We start from the raw sequence: 17,140 nt of genomic DNA on the forward strand, positions 1-17,140 counted from the left end.
TGGACCCCTTGCTGGGGGCGCCTGGGAGGTGGCTGGGAGCTTAAGGTACTTCTGTCTTTAAAGCTACAATGAATCCTTAGACATTTCAGAATATTTAGATTGGTCCATTTGCTGTTGTCTCGATGAAATGAGCTCCAGGAATAGAAATCTAGAAGGTCTGTCTCTGCTCAGGTGTGTTTGGGGTCACTCAGGCAGTTACTGACCCAGAAGCCCCCTTTCCAGGGGTTGGTGGGTGGGCTGCTTTGTCACAAGCAGATTCTAAGACGAGGCTGCGAGGCAGTGGTTTTTCTGAGAAATTTAAGGGGTATCTCAGCCAACGTGGGCGGCTGGAACAAAACGCAGGCTGGGCATGTCTCTCGCGCGCAGCTCTGGAGGCTGGAAGCGGAGGTCCAGGGCGCTGGCACATCTGATTTCGGGCCGGGGCCCCCTTCCCCCGGCAGACACCACCTTCTTACTGTGTCCACATGGTGGGCAGAGCGGGCTCTGGTCTCTCTCTCCTTGCAAGGCCACTAATCCCATCGCGAGGACCGCACCCCATGACCTCCCAAAGGCCCCACCTCCAAATACGGTCCCACTGGGGGGCTGGGCTTCCACAGACGGATTTGCAGGGAGACAAGTGTTCAGTCCATAATAGAGGGCACCGTGAGGCCGAGGCTAGTAAGAAAGCAGTATGTTTCGTGAGTCGTTACTTTGGGGGGCTGGGGAGGTGTGCAGTGATTGTGTTGAGGGCCCACGGCCTGTTTGGGGGTCCCCCCAGGCCGGCCTCTGGTCCTGTGCAGTGCACGTTCTCCAGGTGCGAGCATGAGCCAGCCTACAGGACGGAGCGCGGCACAGCCTCCTGTCTCTGCCTGGGGCTCCCCACTCTGACGCCCCATTACCCAAGCCCGTCCAGAGGCCTCAGACTTCAGTCCCACAGCGGAGCCCGTTGGAGAGTGAAAACGAATCCGTGCATCATCAAGCTGGTTTAATGATACCTTTGCTGGTGCCCCGTCTGCGACACCTGCCACCAGCCAGTGAGGCCCTGGGATTTGTCTCTGCAGCCTGTGCAGGAGAAAGTGTCCTCTTCTACGGTTCGTGCAGGAAGGCAGGGCTGGCTGAGTTCTCACGGCCTTTTCCCCTGAACGTTCTCTGCTTCTCTTGCCCATCTGCTCCGAGCACCCCCAGCTTGTGTCCCTAAGTGGCCGCATGTTCTGGGGGGTTGCCCAGGGATGGCACGTTCTCCATCAATCCCATGGAAGCATTTCACCCTTGACTGTTGTCCTAAAAATAGACATCACGCTGGATTGTGTCTCAAGTGGATCTCGGACGCCAGCGAGTTCTTTGGTCCCAGCCTGCTTGCGGGGTCCTAGCTCTGACCGAGTGGGCCCGGTTCCCACTCAGGAGCCAGGTCAGCGCTGGGGAAGCGTCAGGTTGCTTGGGTGGGTAAGCCAGCTGGTGGAGACACATGGGATTTCTCGGCGGGATGTGGGTTTGAGCTGGCAACCTCAAACGTTCCTTTTCTCCTTCTGTACAGACATGACTGCCCGGCTACCCTGGTCTCAGAGCCGCCCCTGCGGATTTTCTCCCTGGGCTCCACTGTCCTTGCACGATGGAAACCTCCTCAGCGGCATCTCTTCCTTGGATGTTTCCAGGCGCCCTGAGGCGGCGTGCGGAGCAGGAATGGTTCAGGCTGGAAATGTTGTAACCCGGGTGCTGGGAGCCCTGTTTGCCCCTCGTCCCAAACTGCAAGGCTGGCTTCTCAAAATTACAACTTTGTCGTTTCTGAACTTGGTTTCGACATAGCTGCCTGTGTGCCAGGAAAACCCGCACCCGGGTGTCCAGCAAACCCTCTGCACAGCACCCGGTTTCCCCACAGACCCAGCTCGGCTTCACGCGCCTCGTTCCATGCGCTGACGTGTCCTCCCTCGCAAGGTCGGGTCGGCCGTGCACCTGCTGCCCACGACCAGAGGGGTGCCCCGTGCGTCCCCGCATCGGGTTGTTTGCACCAGGAAGGCCTAGAAGCAGCGTCTGGGGCTGATCATCTGGGCGAGGGGAATGGGGTGGGTTGGCCTGGGGAGGGGCCACCGTCAGCCCCAGGACACAGTGTGTGTGCGTCTCCGGGGGCACTTCCTACCCTCCTCCCTTGGCCTCACCCTCTGGTGGCCTCACTTGCACGCTCACACCTCTGTGGGGGGTGGGGGTTCCTGTGCCTGGGGCAGGGAGGGCAGTGCGGGGATGGGGGAGACCCCCCAGAGTCCCCATAATCCGGATGCAAGGATCCCCTTTCCAAAAGCTCTGCAGTAACCCTGCCTTCTCCTAAGTGTAGAGTTAGGGGCAAGGCAGCTCCGGGAAGGACATGGGTGCCCCCACTCCCAGCACGGAGAGGCTGGACCCTGACCCCTGTGCTCATGTGGCCCCTGGAAATAGCTGGAATGAGGCCAGTTTATGTCATCACATGACCCCCACCTCTGGAGCTGGCCTCCACCCCAGCTGCCCTTCGCTCCTGAACTTGAGCTGTGGAAGGGAGGCAAGGCTCAGTCTGCAGATGGGGAGGGCGTCAGGGGCCACTGGGGGCTCTGACCCGCTAGGGAGGATGTGGGTCCCCAGCGCCGTGTCCTTCCTGGCATCACACCCAAGCCAAGCTGCAGTCTTCAGGACTGGGACACATTTGGAGGCTGCCCCTTGATCGTAGGGACTGGAGTCCAGAATGAACAGCTGCCTCCGTGAGTTTCGTCCGGGGCGGGGGGGCGGGTGCTGTGCTGGGCATCTTTCAAATCCTGGCCTCAAGCCTCGCGTTCCATGGTGGGGGGTGTGTGTGCTATGGCTGTTGCTACGGAAACCATCTGCGTACAGGTGTAGCCCATGGCACCTTACATTAGCTTTGCTGCTTTTCCACTACCTCCACCTGGGATGTGCTCCCCTGGGAGCGCACCTCCACCTGGGACGCCGCTCAGCCCGCGCACCTGGGAGCGCAGGGGACTGGACAGTCCCAGACAACCCCTGACCACGAGGGGCAAGAGCTGGTGGAGGGAAACGTCCCTTTTTTGAGCCTTAGCTGCACAAGCTGAGGCTCCTTCTGTGGCTTTCCTTGGTGGTTGTCCACAGGGCAGAGCCCTAAATTCCCCTTGGTGGTAACCCCCTTAGTAAGGTGTCCTCTTTCCGGGGTTCACTGCCGGGCCCCCTCCATTCCCTGATTGGGACTCATGTTCCTGAATAACCCTCCTGTGCAGAGTCCTTGTCCTGGTCAGCTTCTGGGGGAATGCGAGTCAGGGTGGTTGCTGATAGAGTTCAAATGACCTTATCAGGCAGAAAACTTACTTTATGACATGGAAATGGTTCTTAAAAAAGTTTACTATGAGATTGAATTTTAAAGGGTAACAAATTCTGAGCTGGGCTCCCAAGACCAGCCAGGTTCCAGAGAAAACTGAAACCAGAAATGTGCATGGGGGTTTCTTGGCAATATGGAGAGCTGATCTGGGGTGCTGGGTGAGAACTGAGTGGCTTTGTAAGTGCGTCTCTGCAGGGACCATCCTCCCGACGCCTACGAGTGGTGGTTGGGGTGTCTGAACACACACGGCTCCCTGAGAAGTGAACGGCAGGCCACAGACTTGGGTCAGGTCTGCAGGAACTCAGGAAAGGGCAGCGGCGGTGGGGGGGGCGGGGGCCCGGCTCACCCACGGCAGGCTCGTGGGCCCAGATGCAGTGCGGGGTCGGCCACCTGTGCTGTCCGGATGCGAATGAAGGCAGCCAGCAACTCGGGGTATAAAAAGCTCAAAACCAACTTTTATTCTGTGGTTGTTACAGAGGTTAGATAAGTCATAGGCATACAAGTCACCAAGGACAGAGGGTCAATCCCCGGGGCCACCTGGGGCCGAGGATACTCGAGTGCGCCGCCAGGTGGCGTGGCTGACATCAGGTGCTGAGAAGGTCTCCGCTTCTGGTGGTCTGTAAGGACGTGGGGGGAGGGGAGCTCGTGCCGGACGATCTAAGGCTTTTTAAAATAAAAGGCACCCCTGGCCTTCCTGAGGGGATTCAAATTCACATCAGTGGTCTTTGGGAGAAAACAGAGCTGCCCGCGGAGTGGCCGGAGACCGGCTGTGCAGACCGCAGCCGGGAGTTCAGGCTTCCTTAGTCTACACCACCCTGTTAGGTGAGTTCAGTATGCGGGTCGGCGGCGGGCGCTCGGAAGCCGACTGTACAGGTGCAGACGAGGAAGTTAGCGACACCTAGTGCGTGATGTATGGCCGGACAGGGGTGCTGGGGAGGGGGACAGCCCCCCGCGGAGGGGAGGGGGGCCGGCACCTGCGCACAGCGAGGGGCTACTTGGTAGAAGCGCCGGTGCTGAATTCCTTTGGAAGCCTTTCCACTGGGTTTTTAAAGAAAACGAGATCCGTTTGGGGGCGTCCTCTGAGGTAATGAGTAAGAGTAAGCACCAAAGTGGCCCCCGGGCTGAGCGTGGCCCGGGACAGAAGCGCGTCGGGGCGGGCGGCCCCTCACAGGTTCTTCATGCACACCTGGCAGCGGCTGATGTGCGTCCGCACGAGCCCCGCTTTGAGCGTGTCGGCAGACGGCGCGCCCTGGAAGGTCTGCTCGGGGATGGCGGTGAGCCAGAAGCTGTACTTGTTGGCGTAGTAGTGGCAGGTCCCGCGGCCCCCGTTGCACTCGATGAAGGGCGTGGCGCGGAAGTCCTCCAGGCAGCTGCCCGGCGACACCAGCGACTGGCCGCCTCCCTCGTCACCGGCGGCTGTGTGCTGTGGGGGGGACACGGGGCAGGGCCATGAGCGCGTCCCCCTCACTGCACCCCAGCTCTGGAGCATCGGCCCTGGTCTACACAGCCCGCCGCACCGCACTCTTTAATGCTAGGAGCGTGGCGGGGTGAAGCCCACGGACGGCAGCCCAGGGTGCACGCGGCAGGTGCGGGTCCAGGGCCGTGAGCCCACACCCTGTACAGGTGCAGGCTGTACATCTGCAGCCGCAGATGTGCGGCTTAAGTGAAAACCTGAACAGAAGCAGGTTATACGGCCAGTGGACACGGCGGACTTCATCTGGGGGGAAATACCGTCTCCCGCATCACCCAAAGAAAGGGGTGTTTGCCTGGCGGGAGAGATACCAGAGTGTGCTTTTTTTTTTTTAAAGGAAAAATACAGTCAGTGTGTGGGGTCAGCCTGGGAGGTCGGTGAGGTAGAAATAAGGAGCAAAGACAGTGGCCCCTCCAGCCCCTCCTCGGCTTGCGCTCGTGAAGAGGGGACGGGAGCCGTTTGGAGAATCCCCCCTTGCTGATTTGTCTCTAACTGTCCTGTGACTTGTGTGGCAATTATTGCTCCCATCAGAGGGCGCCTGAGCTGATGGTGCGGCTGTTGCCAGGAGGCGGGCCCAGCGTCACAGGGACACTTTCTCTGGGTCTCAGGAATGGTGTAGCTCCGGTTAAAGCGCACCAGAGGCTCATGTAGACAGGCGCCATGTGGCTTGGAAGCACGGGCTGTGTGCAACGGGAGGGGACTCGGCTACAGGCTGTGGGGGGCAAGGGAGGCTGTCTTGGGACGCGCTGGGCAGGGAGCCTGGGTTAGCCTCTCTACACAAAACCATGGCAACAGAAAGCCTTGGAGTCTCCAGCTCACAGAAGGCAGGAGCCCTCCAGCCCAGAGCCGCCGCGCTCTGTTTGGGGTGAGCAGCGCCTCCCGCCACACCAGGTGTGAAGGAGCTGAGGCCACGCGGGAAAGGAGGGAGCCGTCGGGCGGCGGTCAGGATGAAGCGCCCTGCGGGGAGCCTCAGAGCTGGGACCACTTCACTCCCTCTGCAAGGGGGCAGCTCAGTTTTCATTTTTCAATTTCCAATGCAGGTTAAAAGATCTGAGGGACCACAGCTTATTCCTTGGGCCCAGAGGCTCCCTGATGGTCACGTGCAACCAAAAGGGATTTTCTGTCTGTCCTCAAAGGTTACCTTACAGGGTCATGGGCTTTCCACTCTCCCTACCATGGCGGAGTAAGCAGGAAAACTTTAGGGCTGCCATTAGGGTAGCCCAGTTTATCCTGATTATGCCCTGCACAAAGGCCTGGTGGCAAATTAACGGGCCCCTTCTGGGTGGGGGCACCCATGCCGAACATGGCTCAGTTAGCAAAGTGCAGGCAAAAGCGCAGGCTGTATTCCAGCTCTCATCCCCTGGGCCAGGTGCCTTTGTGCAGCGCACAACCTGAACAACTGTCCTGTGTGGTTATTCTTACAAAGGTGGCTGTTCTTGCTTCCCCAGGCAGGGTGTGGTTGGCGAGAGGAACTAGATTTTCACCCAGTTCCACGCTCAGAGAGAAAGCGGGCAGGTGCCACATACCATGAGGAAAGAGTATCCAATCCACAGACTCCGCCATCCAGCTGGGCAGTGGGGGATGGAGACATCTTGGCTGTGCACCGCTATGGCGACAGCTGGGGCCTCGCACACGGAGCAGCGACTGATGTAGGGCCTGATGTCGTCCTCTGCCACGGGCATCATGGGCAGCGGGGCAGTGGTGGACAACCAGTAGGACTTGTCGTTCCGACTGGCGAAGTAGCATACATCCCCGGGGTTGCAGTATAGGAAGGGCATGGTGCTGAACCGAGCCAGGCAGGAGCCCGCCAGTCCTGCGGAGAGGGGTCACCGCTGAGCGGGGCGGACGCTGCTCCCCCGTCCTGGCCAGGCCCCGGGGCCCCACGTCAGGCTCCGCCCAGCAGCCGCCTGGTGGGGCTCAGATCTGCACCAGGGACCCTGACCAAGCCAGAGTTCTGCGATTCCTTGTTTCGGAGCTGACCCTGCTGGTGTTTCAGCCCCGCCCTTCCGGAAGTTCCCACGTAGGCCTCTGCGCTGGGCCGGGTCAGCAGGGAGCGGGTCTTTATGAACGAGCACCCCGTGGCAGGGGTCTTAACGCACCGGCCCCATGAATCCCCTGGTAGGATCCCAGACGAGGGCCTGGCTTAGCCCACCCTGAGGGGCCCTCCCAGAAGGACCGCTGGCTGCACCCACCCCAGGGAACCTTCACTGCCCTGGGTACAGGGCAGGCCAGAGCGAGGACTGAGCGGAGCCGGCTGCCAGGCTCCCCGGCACGGCCCGAGCCTAGAGCCCACGGTGTGGCACCCGCAAGCTGGCCCAGCGCTGCGGCGTAGGCCCTGTCCTCGCTTCGCCTTGGCCCCGCTGTCGTTTCCCTTAGCCTTCGTCTGCAAGCAGAACGCGTCGACAGGAATGTGCACAAACCACCGGGGTTCGGCCTGACAGGTTCCCCACCACAGACGAAGGCACCCTCCCTGCACACCCCAGCTTCTAGCCGGGGCTTGCTGCACGCCTTTTGTGTGCCTGGGAGTCATTTTAATTCTTTCTGGCGACCAGGCTCACTTAAATACAGATGTGCCCACACATTCCTATCTGCTCTCCCGGGGCTTCTGCATGAGGCCTGGCCTGGCCCCAGCCTGCTCTCAGAGCCTGCGGGAGCCACTGGTGGCCTCGGTGGGGGGGGGGGGGGGGCGGGTGGGTGCGGCCAGCCCCAGGCGGAGGCACTGGACCCTGCGGAGGCCGCTGCCGCGCACTCTCTGCAGCGCTGACCTGAGGTTTGGAGGTTTCTAAGTCCATTTTAGTGTTTTCTGCAGCCCCAGGGTGTGGGCGGCCCGGTGCGCTCGGGCCGGCCCGCCTGAGTGCCTGCAGGAACCTCACCGGGGCTCAGTGACGCCACCTACCCAGGTCCTGGTTGTGGGCTTTCTCCTGGCCCTCCAAGTATAGCAGACTGTACCCGCTCCAGAGCTTGCTCATGCCCACGGGGCACTGGGGCTCCTGGGCCGTCTGACTGTGCTTCACCAGCAAGTAGCCGATACTGACGCTGCGGCCGGGCATGCCCGGCAGGCCGGGGGACCCCGGGCGGCCCGGCTCCCCTAGAACCAAGAGAAAGTGATCGCCTTTCAGCTGCCGCGCGGACTTTGGCGTGTGGCTTGACATGCTTGCCTCCTGAGGCCGCTCTCTGCTCTCCCCCCGAAGCCTGGCCCTCACTGGCTCTGCCCCTTGCAGGCCGAGAGCCTCCTGCAGATGACCTGATCCACCAGGGTCCTGAACCAGGGGCCAGGGATTGCAACACTCGGGAGGCGGAAGGGCCCAGAGGACTGCAGGCCAGCCCCCACCCAACACATGGGCCTCCTCTGCCCCGGGCGCCAGGCCCCCCTGGCTGGACCTCCTGGGACAGGCCGCTCTCTGCACACGTGGGCACTTCTGGGTTAGAAACCTGCGTCCCGGCGTGATGCCTGCCCAGGGGTGATTCTGTCCCCGGAGCACAGCAGCATGTCCGGTCGGCCTCCAGCAGGACGTCCCTTCAAACATTCGGCATCCGTGGTCCTGGGTGACTCTGCCTTTTCTGTACCCTCTCCTCCGCGGACGCCCTCATTTGTCATCACTTCCTCATGGGACGTCCCCGGCCCCGCTCCCCCTGGGCCTGTCCTCTCTGCTTGTCTCAGGGCTCGTTCCTCCCTCCCCGAATACCACAGTCCGCCCGCCGTCCACCACTCACCTTCCTGGCCCACCGGCCCCTGCTGTCCCGTGGGCCCCTGGTCTCCTCGGAATCCGGGAATAGCAGACACGCCACCTCTGCCCTGGGGCCCTGCCTTCCCGGGAGCCCCGCGGAAACCTGCCGAGCCACAGACACAAGTGTGACTAGCACGGGACGAGTGACGATGCTCGGCATCACTGCTGCCGAACAAAGGCTTTTCAGCCGGAAAACCAAAGTGAAGACAAAGCAAACAAAACAGAGCCTTTCCCCGGCGGCTCTGCAGCAGGGCTCCCACCTGGCTCTCCTGGGGGGCCCTGGGGCCCCATCTCTCCCTGCGCCCCGGGGGGGCCTCTCCTTCCCTGCGGACCCGCTGGCCCCGGCTGGATGGTGATCTTCTGGGGGATTCCTGCGATCCCAGGGGATCCCACAGAACCAGGGACACCTGGAAAGGGGAAAGAAGGCCCAGTTGGCACAGGAGAGTCCCCGGGCTCTCCTGCTTTGACCTGTATTCTATTGTTTTATCCGCTGGATCCAATGGTGGAGCTTTCCGGAACCATCTTGCTCTCCGGAGACAAGATGGATACCACCCACCCGAGAGGTCGCTCAGCCCTTTCGGCAATTCGGGTCATTCTCCACGTCCCAGCGGGGGTGACGGCAGGTCGCCATGGCCGGGGGAGCCCTCAGAGGGGTCCCCAAGCCCGAGGGGCAGGGACAGTGCCGAGGCCCACTCCCGGAGAGGGGCTCTGCGGGTGTGCAGACGGCCACTTACCTGGGAGTCCCCGGCCTCCCTTGGGTCCCTTGGGGCCTCGGTCGCCCACACTCCCGGTGGCTCCCGTGTTTCCCATGAATCCTGGCTCCCCTCTGGGCCCTTCAAGACAAGCAGCGCATGGAGGACTCACCTGTCTGGCCGGGGGCTCCAGCCTCTGGAAGGCGAGGGGCCCTCGGGTGGCGCCGTTACCTTTCTGTCCCGGGAGACCGAGCACGCCGGGCCGGCCCTGGGCCCCGGGCTCCCCGCCCCATCCTTTGGTTCCGGGGTTTCCTGGAGCTCCTGGGTTCCCCACATCTCCTTTGCTTCCAGGAAGAGCGGCAGGCCCAGGCGGCCCGGGGGGCCCTCGATAACCTATCGGCATCACGAGAGAGAAGTTACATGGGAGGAAGGCGCCGGCTCGGCCATGTGGCACCGGACGCGCTGCAGGAGGCGCTCGGGGGACCAGACGCAAGGTCACCTGTTCGGGGGGAGAGCCTTTGGCCAGTCTAACGCTGGACGACTTTCTTCGTATATGTACGCCAAAACTTAGCATGTTAACCGTGTCTAAGTGTGTGGTGCAGGGGCACTGAGTACCCACCGTGCTGAGTGGCCATCACCACCCTGCACGGCAGAACTTTCTCGTCTTCCCAAACTGAAGCTCCGTCCCCAGGAGTCAGCGACTCTCCACCGGCTCCCCCAGCCCCGGCACGCTTCCTCCCTTCTATCTGTGGGTCTGAGCGCTCTCGGGACCTCACACCGTGCTCGTCCCTCCCTGGGTGCCTTATTTCACTTTGCACAATAATGTCCTCAAGGTGGACACGACGTCTGTGCCATCCCCAAAGTAACCCAGTCCCCACCAGCTCCTGCCCCCGCAGAAACGGGAGTCCTGCTTACCTTCCAGGCCAAATATGCCCGGCGCCCCTTTGTCACCAGGTAAGCCAGACACGTTGGAAGGGGGGGTGATGCCTGGGAAGCCCTGAAGTCCTGGGCTCCCGACTGGGCCTCGTTCCCCTTGGGAGGGAAACAGAAGAAGTCCGTTTGAGCATCAGCATCCAACGTTTCGATCGATGGTTCTCCCCCCTCCCCCACCACTTCCTGTCCCAGAGCAGGGCCATGATGGGAGGTGCCCGAGGCCGGGTCCGGGGAGGCCACCAGCTCCTCCTGCTGCCCAGAGGCCCCCACGCATCGAGCTCAGCGATGTGGCTCCTTGTGGATGGCACGTGGCCCTGAGAGGTTGGCTCTGTTGCTCACTAGCACTGGTGCTGGGACTGGAGGCTCCAGTCCTGGTGGGATGAAGCCTCTGAGCCACACAGATGCTTTCAGTCCCCCTGCGGCCACCCTTTGGTAGCTTGCGCCCCAGCTTTACAGAGTGGGTCCCCACTGCTCACAGTCTGTCCTTGCCAATCTGCCCACTCCCTAAGGATCTCCTGGTGACCCCAGATCAGTACTGGCATCCCTACCGGACGAGCAGAAGGGGCGGAACCCTGGAGGCCCCACTGAGCTCCCTTGTTTCAGCTCAGCGTCCACAGGGATGTCCTAGCGGAGAGTCCCCTTCCCCGATCACGGCCAAGGCTGCGGCCCAGCGGGCATAGAAGCCACCGGGTCATGGGGCGGCTGTGGCTTCTGTGTAGGGTGAGGACCTCACAGTGGACAGCTGCTTTAAAAAGGGCCACTAGTTTGGGAGCCCGTATGCCTCAGGTCCCTGGGATGGAGTGCAGGGGCTCCCCAGCAGGGGCGACAAGGATTCTGAGAAACATGCTGCACGGACAGCAAACAGAGGGATGAGTAGGGGTAAGCCAGCGACGCCCCGGGGGCACACAGCACAGCGGAGGTCAGGAGGACTTACGGGGTCACAGTATTCTTCCCGAACAGATAGTTATCGGACACTTAACTCTGGGGCAGGAGGCATTTCACTGAGGTATAAACGGGAATAAGAGAGGTGATTTCTGCCCCGGTGGAAACTGTAACGTCCCCCGTTGCCAGGGTCGGAGCCTGAACGGCACGCGGTGTGCGTCAGGCGTCGGCACTCATGGTCACACGGAGTGCAGTTGTGGGGGTGTCGTGAGCGCCGTCTACGGGCAGGACGGCATGCACCACGCGGGACCTACGCCTCTTGCCTCCCTCTGTTCCGGGTCTCACCACTGAATCCCGTGGCTGCGTTCCCTGACCCCTTCCAGAGGGCAGATCCCCTAACAAGCAGGACCCTCTGAAAACATGCTGCCTTGAGGACTTCTAGAGAAGCCAGCATGTTTGCTGGGCTCCTGTGTGTAAGAGCTTCATCTGTATTAACTCGCTGAATCCTCTCGACACCCAGAAGGTGTGTTTCTACCTTCAATTTATGAACAAAGCCATGTCTACGGTCACACCAAGCAAGAGGCAAAACAAGAACACACATGCAGGCACCTGACTTCAAAGTCATGGGCACTGACCCTAGATCCTCACCCCTGAGTGGGGATGTGCTGGTGGACTGACCCTAGATCCTCACTCCCAACTAGAGAGGTGCTGGTGGACTGACCCTAGGTCCTCACTCCAGTAACTATCCCGAGGGTGATAACAGAGTACGATGGTGGGGGGCTGGCCAGGAGGTTCTGCAGAACAACCGGCACTGCCCATGTCTGCTCCGGGCCTTATCTCTCCGCCTCACAGACACACTGGGTCTGGTTGTGCAGGTGGTGCCACTGGGTGGTGCTTGGCCTCACCTGGATCTCCTCGCTCCCCTTTCTGTCCTGGGGCTCCGAAAGGACCGGGGCGGATGTTGGGCTCTCCTGGGTCACCCCGGTCCCCAGTAGGACCGGGGAAACCGGGGTCTCCGTGGATGTCTGCACCTGTGGCAGGGGACAACAGCCGTGACGCCAGCATCCTCCCCTGCGCCAGGCTGATCTCCTGAACTGGAAGGACAGTCACACTGTGCCGGGAGACTCGGGAACAGAGCCAGAGGTCAGCCGTGGTGATTTTGGCTAGCCACGCGGCCTCAGCATCCCAGATCTGATGGTAGCCGAACCCCTTCTCGGTCTGCAGAACCACTGGGGCCCCTGTCCATGTGGCCCTCGGATGACCACACAGCCCTCCCGGTGCCGTCCTGGCCCCTGAGCCCCCAAGTCCGGGACACCCCGCAGCACCCCTCCCCCACTGCTGGGCGTGGCCACGTGGGCGGGGCAGCGTCGGGTACCTGGGGATCCTGGAAAGCCTTTGGTGCCTGGCAGGCCGTGCAGTCCGCTGATGCCTCGGATGCCGGGAAAACCTGTGCGGGTTTCACTCACAGTTATTCTGCGCACTGGAGAGCAACGCAGCTCGTAAAGTAGCTCAGACCTGCTTCTGGTCGCTAGTGCACGGTCACCTGTCCACTTCCCTCAAAGGCACAGGAAGCATTCTGCATAACGTGACGTCCGTGGGACCCAGAAGAAGCACTCACATCAAGACTGTCCTCCTGGAATCTTTCTGCAGATTCCTTACACCTTTGAGGGAACTGGAAATGGTGTGTCGTTTCTCCCCCTGACGCCTGAGTCACTCTATAGATTTCGTTTCTAAGAACTGTGCTTGGAACCAACAGTCTGGCATGATTCCATTCCCTCTGGATTCCTGAGGACAAACATTTCTAAAGTAGGACCCGGGAGGCAGGGGGAGAGGCCTCCTGTGATGTGGGCAGTGAGTGTGGGTGGGGTGGGCCCCCTTCATTCTGAGCAAGACAGCCCTGGAAGGCCGGGTGACCCCCCCCAGCTCCGGCCAGCCCTGGCTCAGCGGGCAGCCGGAAGCCCTGGACAGAACAGCGGGGACACCGGCTTCCGTCCCTCTGGCCAGATCTGCACTGCCCGGGTGCCGACTAGAGAGGCCAACCTGGCTAACGGCTCCTCCCCTCAACCGGCCGGGTCGGCTCTGCGCAGCTCCGCGTGTCCTGTCTGCAAGGGGAGAAATGCTCTTTCTTACCTGGCGAGCCTGGAATCCCCGGCCAGCCGTGGTCTCCTTTGTCACCGGGCAATCCCACTCGCCCTGGCTCTCCCTGCGGTCCCTGCAGCCCTGTCAGTCCTGGGAAGCCTGGGGGGACACGCGCATCCTTAAGTGGGACTGGAACCCCGAACTCAGGTCCCAGCTGGAGGAGGAGGGGCTTTGTGAGGAAGGACGAGCCTTCCTTCCAGCAGGGAATGCACCCCAATTGCAGGTTCAGTGGGGGTGGCTCAGCCTTGCCAAAGAGAGAGCAGCTCGCATTCCCCCATTCTCGTCCTGTCATCCAAGTAGGGGTGCAGAGAGAACCCAGGAGACTCTGGAGGATTAGCGTCAGGGCTCCCAGGTCCCACGCGAAGCAAGGCAAAACAAAGCCAAAGCAGCGGCAAGAAAAAAGCTCGAAACTAGTGCCCTGTTCGCTTTCCATCTTAACTCAGGATCCGCAAACGCGTTTCTGCGCATTCAAATGCACAGAAGGGGTCCTGGAGCCAGGACTCGGTCTGTGTTCACGGGGAGATGGATGCTGGGCCACCCGAGCACGTGCGTCAGCTCCCCGTGTGTCTCCCCGCGGCCGGCGCCTGGGTCCTCCCCACGAATTTGGTCCTAAGACAGAGCTAGGTCGTGGGCATCATGCAAGAGCCAGCCTCCTGGGGTGGAGTGTGCTTGCAGGAGACAAGGACACAGGCACACGGCCGCCTCTGTCCCGGGGTCTGGGGGTTTGGAGGCTCAGCTGTGCAGGCGAGGGTGTGTGCGGGGAGGCCGTGCGACGGCAAGATCTCATACCTGTTTGCCCTTTGGGTCCGGGGGGGCCCTGGACGCCTGGCACGCCTGTTATCCCGGGGAAGCCGACTTCGCCCACCGTTCCTCTTTCCCCAAAGAATCCCTTTAGACCTGTAAGCACAGAGTTCCTGCTTGGAGCAGAGCAGGACCTGCCTCCCTGGGGCCTAGCCCTTGCAGGGCTCAAGGGGACACCAGGAAAGCGAAGCTGTCATTTCACATTTGTGCCTCTGCTGTGAACGGGCTGTGCATATGAGCATGATCCTTCCCTGACTAATATGTTCTCTAACTCAGTGGCCCCACGTCCTGGTGTCCATGCCCTTGTGCATGGATGGGGCTGACCGGGGCGGCCCCCAGGACACTGCAGAAATGCAGGTGTGTCACTTCGAGCCTTGGCCATAAAATGCATCATGGCCTTCCTTTGTCCCCTCTTTGGATGGCTGGCTCTGGAGAAAGCCAGCTGCCCGGCCGTGAGGACACCCAAGCCAGTGGGAGAGGCCCACGCGGTGAGGAGCCAGGGCGCCCTGCCCTCGGCTCCTGGAGGGCACCGTCTTGGGGGTGGACCCTCCCATCCCAGACCAGCCTGCGGACGGTGCAGCCCCGGAGTCAGACCCGCTCAGCGCCCGGATTCCTGGTCCTCACGCAGTGGGAGATGGCACCCGCTTGTGGACGCCCCCCCGAGGGTGGCTGACATGCATGTCGCGGCCCCACTTCCCCTGGGGCTGGAGTCCTGTGGGCACAGTGGGAGACTCTGCTTCCTGGGCCCGCGGCTGAGTGACACCGAAACATTCAAGTGGGGACAGCCATGATTCCTGTGGGGAGCGGCTTCTCTTCCCCAACATGTTTTCAGTTGAACAGATGGGGTCATCGTCAGTGACTACAGAGCAAAGATGGTTTTGCCCTTCTGCTTTTATAAACCGAACTGTTGGAGAAATTCTTTAGAAGGGGCAATTTAGCCAGCCCAGGGCACCCGTGTGGCTGGGAGGAAAGCCACCAGGAGACCAAATTCTAGATCTGCAACGAGCCCCGAGAAGCCAGTAGACAAGGGCCCATGTCTGCCTCCACACTAGACTGAACCCCTCTGTCCACAAGATGCGCTGGTCACTGTGTCATCTGCTTCCTGTCCCCTAACATCCCTTTCAGGGACAGACAGAGCTTTCCTGCCTTTGTCTTCAGGTTTACTTTGATAAACAATTCCAGCGTCTTGTGTGCACATGGGCTCGAAGACCTCAAACCGTTCCCTGAAGTGTGACTCAGCCACACAAACAGTGATACGCTTGGCGAGCCAGTGCCCAAGTGAGCCGCACGCAGGGCTCAGGGCTGTTGCTGAGATGCAGGGGCGGGAAGGACTCACGTACCTGGTGCCCCAGTGACGCCCCGCTCCCCCTTCAGGCCTGGGCTTCCCGGCAGATCTATAGTGTCTCCAATGTCACCTGTGGCAGGCAGAAAACACGGTTGACAACAGGTCTTCCAATGGCAGGTGGTTAGTTTTGCAACTTTGCTGTGTTCCATTCCTAATAGAATAATTTGCTTCGAAATTCCTAACAGCATCTCGGGGTCTGACCACCACACCTGCCCGGAATGCTCTGGATGGTGGATGCCCTACAGTCACGGTCCGAGCAATACTCACCGAAGTCACCTGTGGGGCCAACCTCGCCGTACAGGCCTGCTCTGCCCGGAGCTCCCTTGTCGCCCTAGAGCAAGGTCAGACGTGAAAACATCTCAGAAGGCTGTTCACAGAGTAAGTTTGTAATTCCGAAGGGTTTAGCCTGTTCAGCTATTTGGCTAAAACCAACACTCAGGGTTTGTTATCTGATCGATTTGCAGCAAAGCCTTCGAGTTTTTCCGCGTAACAGTGGTTCCTCCTGGACCGTGAAGCCAGACACTAAGAACTGACACTAAGAACAGAGATGATGGGTGTCGCGGTCACGACGGTGGTGGCAACACGCACGGCTGACTACATCCCACCCTGCCTGGCTGTGCACCGGCGCCCGTGCTGGGTCCTGTCTCAAGAGCGCCATTGAAACTTCAGGACAACCCTATGAAGTAGGTACAGGTGTCCCGTTTGACAGATGAACAAGCTGAGGCACAGAGAGGCTAAGGGATTTGCCCGAGGTCACCCAGCTAGGAAGCAGCAGAATGGGGACTGGACGTGGGCCACCGGATTCCCGAGCTTGCTCTGATGCCGCCCGGCCTTGTGCTCCGTCTGTGGGCACTGAGACTTCCCGAAATGAGGTTGGTCGCTGATAATGACGCCGGGATGGCGTCTGCGTGGCTCTGTGACCACGGACAGCATGGCTCCCCCGCCTCCGGCGGAGGGCGGCATTCCTGCTCTACACTGCAGCGTGGGCGGGGGATTCCACACGACCTCTCCCGGCCCGGCTAACTCGAGTCTGAACCACGACCGCGGCCCCGCTCTGGGGGGTGCGGGGAGGCGGCGCCCGGGGCCGCGTCCCTGTTCGGACGGCACTCTGTGTTCTGTTCTTTTTTTTTTTTTTTTTTTAAAGATTTTATTTATTTATTTGAGAGAGAGAATGAGATAGAGAGAGAGCATGAGAGGGGAAAGGGTCAGAGGGAGAAGCAGACTTCCCGCTGAGCGGGGAGCCCGATGTGGGACTCGATCCCGCGACTCCAGGATCATGACCTGAGCCGAAGGCAGTCGCTTAACCAACTGAGCCACCCAGGTGCCCTCTGTGTTCTGTTCTTACAGCTTCCCCTCCTGACGAGGAGCACACATCCGTGTGGCCCACTCATCTCCACGGCTCGGCTCCATGAACTTTACTTGTGTGCCTCCCACATAATGACATCGAGCGTTTTCAGCCTCCAGGACATTCCCTCGTGCCCTTCCCTAGTCCCTAATCTGGCCCGAGACGGCCGCTGTCTGGCTGACCTCTGTCCCAGTCTCGTTGGCTCTTGACCTTTACACAGACGGGGTCACATCGTTAGCACTTTCTGCTTTATTTTGTTCAGCACGACGTCACCCGTATGGTTGCATTTCTCGGGAATTCTCTCGACCGCGTGATCACCAGTGGTGGTGGCGTGCGCACCGCGTGTCCTCACAGTGACCCGGGGACCCGGGGCCGCCTGAGCCCCAACTCTGAAGCCGGCTGTGGACCACTCGTACCCCGGTGGATGCTGGACCCGCACCCGCTCAGGAGCAGAGGGGAGAGGAGCGATCACAGGGAGATGTGGAGTAGGCGATGCC

The 17,140-nt window shown here is 60.8% G+C and overlaps 1 protein-coding gene and 1 long non-coding RNA gene across 4 annotated transcripts in view; one reads left to right on the forward strand and one right to left on the reverse strand.

Moving 5' to 3' along the window:
* Positions 1-2,378: 2,378 nt before the first annotated feature.
* Positions 2,379-17,139, forward strand: LOC118356835. Its single transcript, XR_004819979.1, has 4 exons — positions 2,379-2,702; positions 15,484-15,676; positions 15,763-15,981; positions 16,646-17,139. It is a non-coding gene; the product is annotated as an uncharacterized LOC118356835 (long non-coding RNA).
* Positions 3,743-17,140, reverse strand: part of COL4A2 (collagen type IV alpha 2 chain) — a 168,285-nt gene continuing 154,887 nt past the window's right edge. For 2 of the 3 annotated variants that reach the window (XM_035726798.1, XM_035726797.1), the window contains exons 35-48: positions 15,566-15,629; positions 15,294-15,368; positions 13,942-14,049; positions 13,144-13,251; positions 12,389-12,460; positions 11,919-12,044; positions 10,114-10,230; positions 9,430-9,591; positions 9,241-9,339; positions 8,767-8,913; positions 8,493-8,609; positions 7,675-7,866; positions 6,305-6,591; positions 4,473-4,730 (exon numbers count right to left, since the gene is read on the reverse strand). In XM_035726798.1, coding sequence (XP_035582691.1) covers positions 4,473-4,730; positions 6,305-6,591; positions 7,675-7,866; positions 8,493-8,609; positions 8,767-8,913; positions 9,241-9,339; positions 9,430-9,591; positions 10,114-10,230; positions 11,919-12,044; positions 12,389-12,460; positions 13,144-13,251; positions 13,942-14,049; positions 15,294-15,368; positions 15,566-15,629 — 1,932 coding nt within the window. Of the gene's footprint in view, positions 4,731-6,304; positions 6,592-7,674; positions 7,867-8,492; positions 8,610-8,766; positions 8,914-9,240; positions 9,340-9,429; positions 9,592-10,113; positions 10,231-11,918; positions 12,045-12,388; positions 12,461-13,143; positions 13,252-13,941; positions 14,050-15,293; positions 15,369-15,565; positions 15,630-17,140 lie in introns of all 3 variants that reach the window. The other variant, XM_035726796.1, reaches the window with a different exon arrangement.

Source organism: Zalophus californianus, chromosome 3 (genome assembly GCF_009762305.2).
Source record: "Zalophus californianus isolate mZalCal1 chromosome 3, mZalCal1.pri.v2, whole genome shotgun sequence".
Taxonomy (NCBI): domain Eukaryota; kingdom Metazoa; phylum Chordata; class Mammalia; order Carnivora; family Otariidae; genus Zalophus; species Zalophus californianus.